The following is a 13492-nucleotide window of genomic DNA, read 5'->3' as shown; positions in this document are numbered from 1 at the left end:
CCCTTCTATCCAGACTAGACAGGAGGTGCTGTACTACAACCCTTCTATCCACACTACCAGAGGAAGTGCTGTACTACAACCCTTCTATCCACACTACCAGAGGAAGTGCTGTACTACAACCCTTCTATCCAGACTAGACAGAGGAGGTGCTGTACTACAACCCTTCTATCCAGACTAGACAGAGGAGGTGCTGTACTACAACCCTTCTATCCAGACTAGACAGAGGAGGCGCTGTACTACAACCCTTCTATCCAGACTAGACAGAGGAGGTGCTGTACTACAACCCTTCTATCCAGACTAGACAGAGGAGGCGCTGTACTACAACCCTTCTATCCAGACTAGACAGAGGAGGTGCTGTACTACAACCCTTCTATCCAGACTAGACAGAGGAGGTGCTGTACTACAACCCTTCTATCCAGACTAGACAGAGGAGGTGCTGTACTACAACCCTTCTATCCAGACTAGACAGAGGAGGTGCTGTACTACAACCCTTCTATCCAGACTAGACAGAGGTGCTGCTGTACTACAACCCTTCTATCCAGACTAGACAGAGGAGGTGCTGTACTACAACCCTTCTATCCAGACTAGACAGAGGAGGTGCTGTACTACAACCCTTCTATCCAGACTAGACAGAGGTGCTGCTGTACTACAACCCTTCTATCCAGACTAGACAGAGGTGCTGCTGTACTACAACCCTTCTATCCAGACTAGACAGAGTACAGTTTCATCCACAATCTTAGTTTGTTGTTGTATAAACACATCATCCACACTACCAGAGGAGGTACTGCTACTGCACTGTGATCCATATCCACCCAGTATAGACTGTACATCTCTGTCATAATATGGGCCTTTATAGAGTAGTTTCATCCACAGTAGTAATTAATTCATTCCTGTATCAACTCAACACGTCGTCCACAGCCCCATGTAAGCCATCCAGTCTATACGTCTCTGTTGTGATGTGGGGCTTTATAGAGTTGACTTTATACAGTACTGAATCTATCCATCTGTACTCATCCATATCCACTCAGTACTGAATCTATCCATCTGTACTCATCCATATCCATTCAGTATAGAATCTATCCATCTGTACTCATCCATATCCACTCAGTATAGAATCTATCCATCTGTACTCATCCATATCCACTCAGTATAGAATCTATCCATCTGTACTCATCCATATCCACTCAGTATAGAATCTATCCATCTGTACTCATCCATGTCCACTCAGTATAGAATCTATCCATCTGTACTCATCAATATCCACTCAGTATAGAATCTATCCATCTGTACTCATCCATATCCATCTGTACTCATCCATATCCACTCAGTATAGAATCTATCCATCTGTACTCATCCATATCCACTCAGTATAGAATCTATCCATCTGTACTCATCCATATCCACTCAGTATAGAATCTATCCATCTGTATTAATCCATATCCACTCAGTATAGAATCTATCCATCTGTATTAATCCATATCCACTCAGTATAGAATCTATCCATCTGTACTCATCCATATCCACTCAGTATAGAATCTATCCATCTGTATTAATCCATATCCACTCAGTATAGAATCTATCCATCTGTATTAATCCATATCCACTCAGTATAGAATCTATCCATCTGTACTCATCCATATCCACTCAGTATAGAATCTATCCATCTGTATTAATCCACACTCATCCGCTCCATATATGGTTTGAGCTTGTACGTCTCGTTTCATACACGGATCTCATCATCCTCGTCCTCCAAGAAGGAAGAAAACTTTCCCAGCTCCTCTTCCTCAGGTGGTGCGCTGAAAGTGGCGCTGTTTGTATCTCCCCCGTGGAGCTGTCCGTCTGGTTTCTCCTGCTCCACGTGGGCGGAGCCAGAGGCGGAGCTGGACACAGAACAGGTATCTAATCGGTGCTGCAGGTGTTTAGGGCGGGGCTCTGGGGTGTACTCTGGGGTGTAGGGTGCACCCTCGTCCTCTCCCACCTCAGGTTCTACAGAGCTGGTTGGACTCACAGGTACAGGGACCGCCTCCTCCTGCAGCTGCAGTAGCTCAGCTTCCGGTTCCTCTTCTTCTCCCTCCTCCTCTCCTCCCACCTCCCTCCCCAGGAGTAGTGTAGGAGAGGCCCGTCCCTCACTGCTCTTCCCCTCCTCGTATCCCAGATCATCATCCTCCTTCTCCATCACCCCCAGGATGTCCCCCAACATGGAGGGCCCCAGGTCGATGTGGAACGACATGACCGACACAGCGTGCTTCATCCCTCCTCCGTAGTACCCGCGGCTGGGGCTTGGCAGGTCAGTCAGCTCCCCAAAGCTCCTCTCATCCAGCTCCAGAGATCGGGCCCCAGCAGCGGCCCCATTAGACGGCCTGGTACCTCCACCTCCATCCTGCTCATTCAGTTGTTTCAGTGGGCTGGACGAGAGGCTCTTCGGCACCCTGTGTCCTCCATCAACATGGTCACCGTTTTCATCATTGAGGAAGGGGAGAGACATGGCGTTCTTCACGAAGGTGGGCGAGCCACCGGGTGGCGCTAGCGAGCAGTCTCTCTGGTCCACTCTGGTGACGGACTGGGAGCGTTTGCTGCTGCGGAAGGTTCTGGATAAAAGCCCCGGGCGGGGGGAGTGGGGATGGGCCTGGGGTTCGGCCTGGTGGGGGGCCTCCCCGGAGTGGGTGGAGAGGAAAGAGGTGTCCCCGAAGGCGTCCCCGCTGCGACCCACGTGCATGGTGTGGCGGAAGTCCCCCAGGGGAGCGCTGATCATCTCCCGGGTCAGGTCCATCCGGGAGCGGCGCTGTTTGGTCTGGGACGAACCAGATACCAGCTGCTTTAGGATGGGCATGGTTGCTGGTTGAGGTCACACACCTCGGACACTCACAGAGTCTGTCACACAGACACACACAGTCAGTCAGTCAGGATCCCAGAAGGACAGATCTCTCTCTTTGGGAAGTCTTCAAGGTAGATCCGTGTCACACTCATTGCAGTCCCCAGAAACAATAACACATGTCTTCAGTTCCAGGGTGGCTCAATCTGAAAAGAAAGGAGGGGAAAACAACATTAGATATATATGATCATGACAAGACATTGTTTCATACCATGTCATCGTATCATTGCTCTGAAACAAGAGTGGATAACAACGTGTTTTTGATAAAAACAAACTCTGATCTGACACCACTTTATAATGGACCAGTGGTCCAGTCCAGTCCAGTCTCCTGATGCATCCCAAACACCCCTCTATAATTGACCAGTGGTACAGTCTAGAAGTCGGCCGATTAATTAGGGACGATTTTAAGTTTTCATAACAATCGTTAATCAGCGTTTTTGGACACCGATTACATTGCAATCCACGAGGAAACTGTGTGGCAGGCTGATCACCTGTTACGTGAGTGTAGAGTCAAAAGGACCTTGTGGCTGCAAGGAGCCAAGGTAAGTTGCTAGCTAGCATTAAACAGATCTTATAAAAAAACAATCTTAACATAATCACTAGTTAACTACACATAGTTTATGATATCACTAGTTTAACTAGCTTGTCCTGTGTTGCATATAATCAGTGCGGTGCCTGTTAATTTATCATCGAATCAGTCTACTTCAACTTCGCTAAATGGGTGATAATTTAACAAAAGCGCATTGCCGAAAAAACAATCTTTGCACAAATGTACCTCACTATAAACATCAATGCCTTTCTTAAAATCAATACACAGAAGTATATTTTTTAAAACCTGCATATTTAGATAAAATAAATTCATGTTAGCAGGCAATAATAACAAGGGAACTTCTCTTGCGTTCAGTACAGGCAGAGTCAGGGTATATGCAACAGTTTGGACTGCCTTGCTCGTTACAAACTGAACTAATTTGGTTGCCACCTGTTCGATAAAATACAGAATGGTTCCGTATTTCACTGGAAGAATAAACATTTTGTTTTCGAAATGAATGAATATGGTCAAATTCAGGAAACTATGGCTCATATTTCTGTGTTTATTATAATTAAGTTATTAATTATAGTATCATTAAGTCTATGATTTGATAGAGTCGTCTGACTGAGCGGTGGTAGGAAGCCGCAGACTCGTAAGCATTCATTCAAACAGCACTTTCCTGGTTTGCCAGCAGCTCTTAGCAATGCTGGGATGCACAGCACTGTTTATGACTTCAAGCCTATCAACTCCTGAGATTAGGCTGGAAATACTGAAGAGCCTATAAGAACATCCAATAGTCAAAGGTATATGAAATACAAATGGTATAGAGAGAAATAGTCCTATAATAACTACAACCTAAAACTTCTTAACTGGAAATATTGAATAACTGGGAATATTGAACCACCAACTTTCATATGTTCTCATGTTCTGAGCAAGGAACTTAAACGTTAGCTGTCTTACATGGCACATATTGCACTTTTACTTTCTTCTCCAACACTTTGTTTTTGCATTATTTAAACCAAATTGAACATGTTTCATTATTTATTTGAGGCTAAATAGATTTTATTGATGTATTTTATTAAGTTCAAATAAAAAGGTTCATTGTTCATTCAGTAATTTTGTAATTTTCATTATTACAAATATATATAAAAAATATATAAAAATCGTCAAATTAAATCAATATCGGTGTTTTTCGGTCCTCCAATCGGTATCGGTGTTGAAAAATCACAATCGGTTAACCTCTAGTACAATCTCCTGATGCATGCCAAACACCCCTTTATAATGGACCAGTGGTACAGTCCAGTCTCCTGATGCATCCCAAACACCCCTTTATAATGGACCAGTGGTACAGTCCAGTCTCCTGATGCATCCCAAACACCCCTTTATAATGGACCAGTGGCACAGCCCAGTATCCTGATGCCAGAGAGTCAGACAGTCAGACAGACAGGAACACAAACAAAGACAGTTCAATCAGTAATCCTGATAGCCGTGCTGCAGTGGAACAGAACCCATCCGGGAGGATAGTTTAGGCTACTAACTTAAAGTAGTGCACTATGGCACCCTATTCCCTACATAGTGCACTACTTTAGACCAGGGCCCATTGGGCTCTGCACAAAAGAAGTGTACTATTATAGGGTATATTTGGGGCACATCCATGTTTTTTTTTAAAGTGCATTGAAAATGACATTGAACTGTAGGGGAGTATACTGTCACCATGCATTGAAATTGAGGTTCAATACCCCAGACCACAGTACTATATGAACACAGAAAGGGCCAAACTGTTAAACCCCAGACCACAGTACTATATGAACACAGAAAGGGCCAAACTGTTAAACCCCAGACCACAGTACTATATGAACACAGAAAGGGCCAAACTGTTAAACCCCAGACCACCGTACTATATGAACACAGAAAGGGCCAAACTGTTAAACCCCAGACCACAGTACTATATGAACACAGAAAGGGCCAAACTGTTAAACCCCAGACCACAGTACTATATGAACACAGAAGGGGCCAAACTGTTAAACCCCAGACCACAGTACTATATGAACACAGACTGTTAAACCCTAGACAACAATTTTACTGTATTACTGATTGAACAATTTTACTGTATTACTGATTAACAATATTACTGTATATTTTTTATTGTACCTTTATTTAACTAGGCAAGTCAGTTAAGAACAAATTATTTCAATGACGGCCTAGGAACAGTGGGTTAACTGCCTTGTTCAGTGGCAGAACGACAGCTCGGGGATTCGAACTTGCAACCTTACGGTTACTAGCCCTACGCTCTAACCACTAGGCTACCCTGCCGCCGTATTACTGATTGAACTGTCTCTGTGTTCCTGTCTGTCTGACTGACATGGAGGGATTTCTCTCTGGCACCTGGTGGTGCAGCAGGGGACAGGACTGTACCACTGCTACATTATAGAGGGGTGTTTGGGATGCATCAGGAGACTGGACTAGAAAAGCCAAACTGTTAAACCCCAGACCAGGCCTTTGTGAACACACAGAAAGAGCCAAACTGTTAAACCCCAGACCACAGTGTTATATCTAGCTTAGCTGTCAAAGAACGCACATCTGCACAGTTTCACATTGTACATCACTCTGCCGTTTAATGACATGTGCCACTCATTCTGACAAGCCATTGATCCGTAAAGCAGCACACTGTCGTAAACCATAACAACGTATAGTACACGACAAACAGCATGTTGTACCATACATCACACACAGTCCTATATGAACCCAGAGAGAAAGAGCCAAACTGTTAAACCCCAGACCAGGCCTATATGAACCCAGAGAGAAAGAGCCAAACTGTTAAACCCCAGACCAGGCCTATATGAACCCAGAGAGAAAGAGCCAAACTGTTAAACCCCAGACCAGTCCTATATGAACCCAGAGAGAAAGAGCCAAACTGTTAAACCCCAGACCAGGCCTATATGTACACAGAGAGAAAGAGCCAAACTGTTAAACCCCAGACCAGGCCTATATGAACCCAGAGAGAAAGAGCCAAACTGTTAAACCCCAGACCAGGCCTATATGTACACAGAGAGAAAGAGCCAAACTGTTAAACCCCAGACCAGTCATATGAACCCAGAGAGAAAGAGCCAAACTGTTAAACCCCAGACCAGGCCTATATGTACACAGAGAGAAAGAGCCAAACTGTTAAACCCCAGACCAGGCCTATATGAACCCAGAGAGAAAGAGCCAAACTGTTAAACCCCAGACCAGTCATATGAACCCAGAGAGAAAGAGCCAAACTGTTAAACCCCAGACCAGTCCTATATGAACCCAGAGAGAAAGAGCCAAACTGTTAAACCCCAGACCAGTCCTATATGAACCCAGAGAGAAAGAGCCAAACTGTTAAACCCCAGACCAGGCCTATATGAACCCAGAGAGAAAGAGCCAAACTGTTAAACCCCAGACCAGTCATATGAACCCAGAGAGAAAGAGCCAAACTGTTAAACCCCAGACCAGTCCTATATGAACCCAGAGAGAAAGAGCCAAACTGTTAAACCCCAGACCAGTCCTATATGAACCCAGAGAGAAAGAGCCAAACTGTTAAACCCCAGACCAGGCCTATATGAACCCAGAGAGAAAGAGCCAAACTGTTAAACCCCAGACCAGGCCTATATGAACCCAGAGAGAAAGAGCCAAACTGTTAAACCCCAGACCAGTCCTATATGAACCCAGAGAGAAAGAGCCAAACTGTTAAACCCCAGACCAGGCCTATATGAACCCAGAGAGAAAGAGCCAAACTGTTAAACCCCAGACCAGTCCTATATGAACCCAGAGAGAAAGAGCCAAACTGTTAAACCCCAGACCAGGCCTATATGAACCCAGAGAGAAAGAGCCAAACTGTTAAACCCCAGACCAGTCATATATGAACCCAGAGAGAAAGAGCCAAACTGTTAAACCCCAGACCAGTCATATATGAACCCAGAGAGAAAGAGCCAAACTGTTAAACCCCAGACCAGTCATATATGAACCCAGAGAGAAAGAGCCAAACTGTTAAACCCCAGACCAGTCATATGAACCCAGAGAGAAAGAGCCAAACTGTTAAACCCCAGACCAGTCATATGAACCCAGAGAGAAAGAGCCAAACTGTTAAACCCCAGACCAGTCATATGAACCCAGAGAGAAAGAGCCAAACTGTTGCCAACGGTCTTCTAATAGTACTTAATGGTGGAAGAAGATCAATGTTCTATTTTGACTTTGAAAATGTCCTCGTCATCGTTGTAGACACAACAGTAGCATAATGTAGTGTAAACAGTGAAACATAGCCTCGGCCAGAGGGGGAAACAAAACATCCCTACTTTTACTTTAAAACAGGAAACTGTCCTTGTCATCTTTTTTTTTATTTTTTATTTAAACTCTGTTTGTTAAGTTTTACACACACACGACAAGACAAAGCAATATAAATAATATACTCAACTAGAAGAAAAAAATATACAAATAAAAAAATAGCTATAAAGATACCATACTTTAGACAAGTTAAACACACCAGGCAGAAGGCTACAAAGGTTAAAGGGCAATCTATAGTACAGGGACAGAGCAAACACCTCACCATTGTTCCTGTAAACAGTCAAGGGATAAGGTTGGAGAAATGCAACCACTCACAGACAGTCACGGCCACAGACCGACCATCCACTGGGATACAATGCTTTTTTTAAAAAAGGGAAAAAAAGAATGATTATTCATGTAGGAGTGATCAAAATGTAAAAATAACTGGGAAAAACAAGCTCCCACTTCAGTCTCTGCCCGGGCAAGATGAACAAGGCATTTGCGGGTCTTGTCATCTTTTTTGACACTATAGTGATGTAACCAGTGAGAAAAAGCCTTGACCAGAGGGAACAGACCAGATGAGGCTGATATAGAGGCCATGCTGCTTATAGTGAACAGACCAGATCAGGCTGATAGAGGCCATGCTGCTTATAGTGAACAGACCAGATCAGGCTGATATAGAGCCATGCTGCTTTTAGTGAACAGACCAGATCAGGCTGATATAGAGCCATGCTGCTTTTAGTGAACAGACCAGATCAGGCTGATATAGAGGCCATGCTGCTTATAGTGAACAGACCAGATCAGGCTGATATAGAGGCCATGCTGCTTATAGTGAACAGACCAGATCAGGCTGATATAGAGGCCATGCTGCTTATAGTGAACAGACCAGATCAGTCTGATATAGAGGCCATGCTGCTTATAGTGAACAGACCAGATCAGGCTGATATAGAGGCCATGCTGCTTTTAGTGAACAGACCAGATCAGGCTGATATAGAGGCCATGCTGCTTATAGTGAACAGACCAGATCAGGCTGATATAGATGCCATGCTGCTTATAGTGAACAGACCAGATCAGGCTGATATAGAGCCATGCTGCTTTTAGTGAACAGACCAGATCAGGCTGATATAGATGCCATGCTGCTTATAGTGAACAGACCAGATCAGGCTGATATAGAGCCATGCTGCTTTTAGTGAACAGACCAGATCAGGCTGATATAGAGGCCATGCTGCTTATAGTGAACAGACCAGATCAGGCTGATATAGAGGCCATGCTGCTTTTAGTGAACAGACCAGATCAGGCTGATATAGAGCCATGCTGCTTTTAGTGAACAGACCAGATCAGGCTGATATAGAGCCATGCTGCTTTTAGTGAACAGACCAGATAAGGCTGATATAGATGCCATGCTGCTTATAGTGAACAGACCAGATCAGGCTGATATAGAGCCATGCTGCTTTTAGTGAACAGACCAGATCAGGCTGATATAGAGCCATGCTGCTTATAGTGAACAGACCAGATCAGGCTGATATAGAGGCCATGCTGCTTTTAGTGAACAGACCAGATCAGGCTGATATAGAGCCATGCTGCTTATAGTGAACAGACCAGATCAGGCTGATATAGAGCCATGCTGCTTTTAGTGAACAGACCAGATCAGGCTGATATAGAGGCCATGCTGCTTTTAGTGAACAGACCAGATCAGGCTGATATAGAGCCATGCTGCTTATAGTGAACAGACCAGATCAGGCTGATATAGAGCCATGCTGCTTTTAGTGAACAGACCAGATCAGGCTGATATAGAGCCATGCTGCTTTTAGTGAACAGACCAGATCAGGCTGATATAGAGGCCATGCTGCTTATAGTGAACAGACCAGATCAGGCTGATATAGAGGCCATGCTGCTTTTAGTGAACAGACCAGATCAGGCTGATATAGAGCCATGCTGCTTTTAGTGAACAGACCAGATCAGGCTGATATAGAGGCCATGCTGCTTATAGTGAACAGACCAGATCAGGCTGATATAGAGGCCATGCTGCTTATAGTGAACAGACCAGATCAGGCTGATATAGAGGCCATGCTGCTTTTAGTGAACAGACCAGATCAGGCTGATATAGAGGCCATGCTGCTTATAGTGAACAGACCAGATCAGGCTGATATAGAGGCCATGCTGCTTATAGTGAACAGACCAGATCAGGCTGATATAGAGGCCATGCTGCTTTTAGTGAACAGACCAGATCAGGCTGATATAGAGGCCATGCTGCTTATAGTGAACAGACCAGATCAGGCTGATATAGAGGCCATGCTGCTTATAGTGAACAGACCAGATCAGGCTGATATAGAGGCCATGCTGCTTATAGTGAACAGACCAGATCAGGCTGATATAGAGGCCATGCTGCTTATAGTGAACAGACCAGATCAGGCTGATATAGAGGCCATGCTGCTTATAGTGAACAGACCAGATCAGGCTGATATAGAGGCCATGCTGCTTATAGTGAACAGACCAGATCAGGCTGATATAGAGCCATGCTGCTTATAGGGAACAGACCAGATCAGGCTGATATAGAGCCATGCTGCTTTTAGTGAACAGACCAGATCAACAAACATAACTATGCCCTTCAGCTAGGGAAGGCAGGTGATGCAGTAGGAGTGTGTGTGTGTGTGTGTGTGTGTGTGTGTGTGTGTGTGTGTGTGTGTGTGTGTGTGTGTGTGTGTACTCAGAGCATTCCTCCAGGAGAGAGAGATGAGTCCTGACAGGCAGCTGAACTGACAACGCACATTACCGCAACACTGTTATGACCTGCAGTGTTCAGACCAGACTCTTCTACTGCCCTGACCTCACCCCTATAGTCACCCCAGGCCTCTGCTATAGGTCACCCCAGGCCGCTGCTATAGGTCACCCCCAGGCCGCTGCTATAGGTCACCCCCAGGCCGCTGCTATAGGTCACCCCCAGGCCGCTGCTATAGGTCACCCCCAGGCCGCTGTGAAAGTCAACCAGGAAACATAGTCACACATGAAAATGATGCAACATGCAATGCTGAAAGCTCATCCTAATAAGAGTCCCTACAAATCAATGTGTACCACACACAGACCATACATAGTATATAAATACTGCCTCAACCCATCACCCATGAACTGACCTGCTCCACTGCCTCAACCCATCACCCATGTACTGACCTGCTCCACTGCCTCAACCCATCACCCATGACTGACCTGCTCCACTGCCTCAACCCATCACCCATGAACTGACCTGCTCCACTGCCTCAACCCATCACCCATGAACTGACCTGCTCCACTGCCTCAACCCATCGCCCATGTACTGACCTGCTCCACTGCCTCAACCCATCACCCATGTACTGACCTGCTCCACTGCCTCAACCCATCACCCATGTACTGACCTGCTCCACTGCCTCAACCCATCACCCATGTACTGACCTGCTCCACTGCCTCAACCCATCACCCATGTACTGACCTGCTCCACTGCTTCAACCCATCACCCATGTACCGACCTGCTCCACTGCTTCAACCCATCACCCATGTACTGACCTGCTCCACTACGTCAATCCATCACCCATGTACTGACCTGCCCCAACACATCACCTATGTACTGACCTGCTCCACTGCCTCAACCATTCACCCATGTACTGACCTGCTCCACTACGTCAACCCATCACCCATGTACTGACCTGCTCCACTGCGTCAACCCATCACCCATGTACTGACCTGCTCCACTGACAATCCCTGTATCTGATCTGATGACGCAGCTGTCTCTTCCTTTGTGTCCTCCACTCATCACTCCTTCCAGATCTCTCTCCTCCTAGCTCTGCTCTCATAACACATTTAGAAAGTCTCGGTTGAGAATGGGTGGTGGTGGTGGGGGGGGGAAACCACAGATTTTGACTGCCGAGGTTTCCTGGTAGCAGGCAGCAGTGTTCAGCCCAGCAGAGCCGTCGACCTCATTCTCGCTCTCTCTCCGAGGCTCCGCCCCTCTGCCAGTCGAGGCACAGCCTCAATCCACTTCCTGTTTATAATGCCCTCACCTGCTGTTGTCTCCACGGCAACCACACTCTTGCTGCTTCTGTCTCCGTGGTTACCAACCCCCCCCCCCCCCCCCCCCCTGCAAGGCAAGCGGACGACACTACTTCCTGTCTGTGTGAATGTCTGAGGGCTGCAGAGGCATCAAGCGTGCATGTGTGTGTGTGTGTGTGTACATTGCAGAGGCATCTGCACCACATGTCCTCTCCCTGGTCTGCACCACATGTCCTCTCCCTGGTCTGCACCACATGTCCTCTCCCTGGTCAGCACCACATGTCCTCTCCCTGGTCAGCACCACATGTCCTCTCCCTGGTCAGCACCACATGTCCTCTCCCTGGTCAGCACCACATGTCCTCTCCCTGGTCTGCACCACATGTCCTCTCCCTGGTCTGCACCACATGTCCTCTCCCTGGTCTGCACCACATGTCCTCTCCCTGGTCTGCACCACATGTCCTCTCCCTGGTCTGCACCACATGTCCTCTCCCTGGTCTGCACCACATGTCCTCTCCCTGGTCTGCACCACATGTCCTCTCCCTGGTCTGCACCACATGTCCTCTCCCTGGTCTGCACCACATGTCCTCTCCCTGGTCTGCACCACATGTCCTCTCCCTGGTCTGCACCACATGTCCTCTCCCTGGTCTGCACCACATGTCCTCTCCCTGGTCTGCACCACATGTCCTCTCCCTGGTCAGCACCACATGTCCTCTCCCTGGTCAGCACCACATGTCCTCTCCCTGGTCAGCACCACATGTCCTCTCCCTGGTCAGCACCACATGTCCTCTCCCTGGTCAGCACCACATGTCCTCTCCCTGGTCAGCACCACATGTCCTCTCCCTGGTCAGCACCACATGTCCTCTCCCTGGTCAGCACCACATGTCCTCTCCCTGGTCAGCACCACATGTCCTCTCCCTGGTCAGCACCACATGTCCTCTCCCTGGTCTGCACCACATGTCCTCTCCCTGGTCTACACCACATGTCCTCTCCCTGGTCTACACCACATGTCCTCTCCCTGGTCTACACCACATGTCCTCTCCCTGGTCTACACCACATGTCCTCTCCCTGGTCTACACCACATGTCCTCTCCCTGGTCTACACCACATGTCCTCTCCCTGGTCTACACCACATGTCCTCTCCCTAGTCTACACCACATGTCCTCTCCCTGGTCTACACCACATGTCCTCTCCCTGGTCGACACCACATGTCCTCTCCCTGGTCTACACCACATGTTCTCTCCCTGGGTCTACACCACATGTCCTCTCCCTGGTCTACACCACATGTCCTCTCCCTGGTCTACACCACATGTCCTCTCCCTGGTCTACACCTAGGGTTGCACATTTTGAGGAATATTCAGAGGTGGAAATGTTCCGTGGGAGATAACGGGAATACATGGGAATTAACTGGAATACATGGAAATTAACTGAAAAATATGCAAGTTAATATTTATACCATTTAAAAATATGTTTATTTGCATTGAATATATTTACCATATCATATGGAGACAAACCTTTTACCTCATAAGACATAATAGCAAATGATTAAATACTTCCATAGAAAAAAATACAAAAAAAAATCAGAATTTAGTTACGAATTGAACTTTAATTAAATGAGTTGACTCTTCACATGGGATGATTTCACTGAACAACCAAAGAAAGGGAATATTGAATGATCCAATGCATCTCCCTAAAATGTTTTCAACATACATCTGTAAAATTATAGTCTAGAAACTAAAGCTTTGGTTGTCTTCCTCTCGGGCTTCCATGTCTTCTCCCTGGACCACCTCA

General features: G+C 46.6%; 1 protein-coding gene across 2 annotated transcripts in view; it reads right to left on the bottom strand.

Moving 5' to 3' along the window:
* Nucleotides 1-742: 742 nt before the first annotated feature.
* The window catches only part of LOC139424096 (cdc42 effector protein 4-like), a 34438-nt gene continuing 21688 nt past the window's right edge, over nt 743-13492 (bottom strand). For both annotated transcript variants that reach the window (XM_071175791.1, XM_071175792.1), the window contains exon 2: nt 743-3018. In XM_071175791.1, the coding sequence (XP_071031892.1) occupies nt 1721-2830 (1110 nt within the window). In that variant the 5' untranslated portion in view covers nt 2831-3018 and the 3' untranslated portion in view covers nt 743-1720. The remainder of the gene's footprint in view (nt 3019-13492) is intronic.

The sequence above is a fragment of the Oncorhynchus clarkii genome, chromosome 13, assembly GCF_045791955.1.
Source record: "Oncorhynchus clarkii lewisi isolate Uvic-CL-2024 chromosome 13, UVic_Ocla_1.0, whole genome shotgun sequence".
NCBI lineage: Eukaryota > Metazoa > Chordata > Actinopteri > Salmoniformes > Salmonidae > Oncorhynchus > Oncorhynchus clarkii.
Note: the sequence above shows the minus strand (reverse complement) of the source record. Positions and strands in the feature narration are given on the sequence as shown.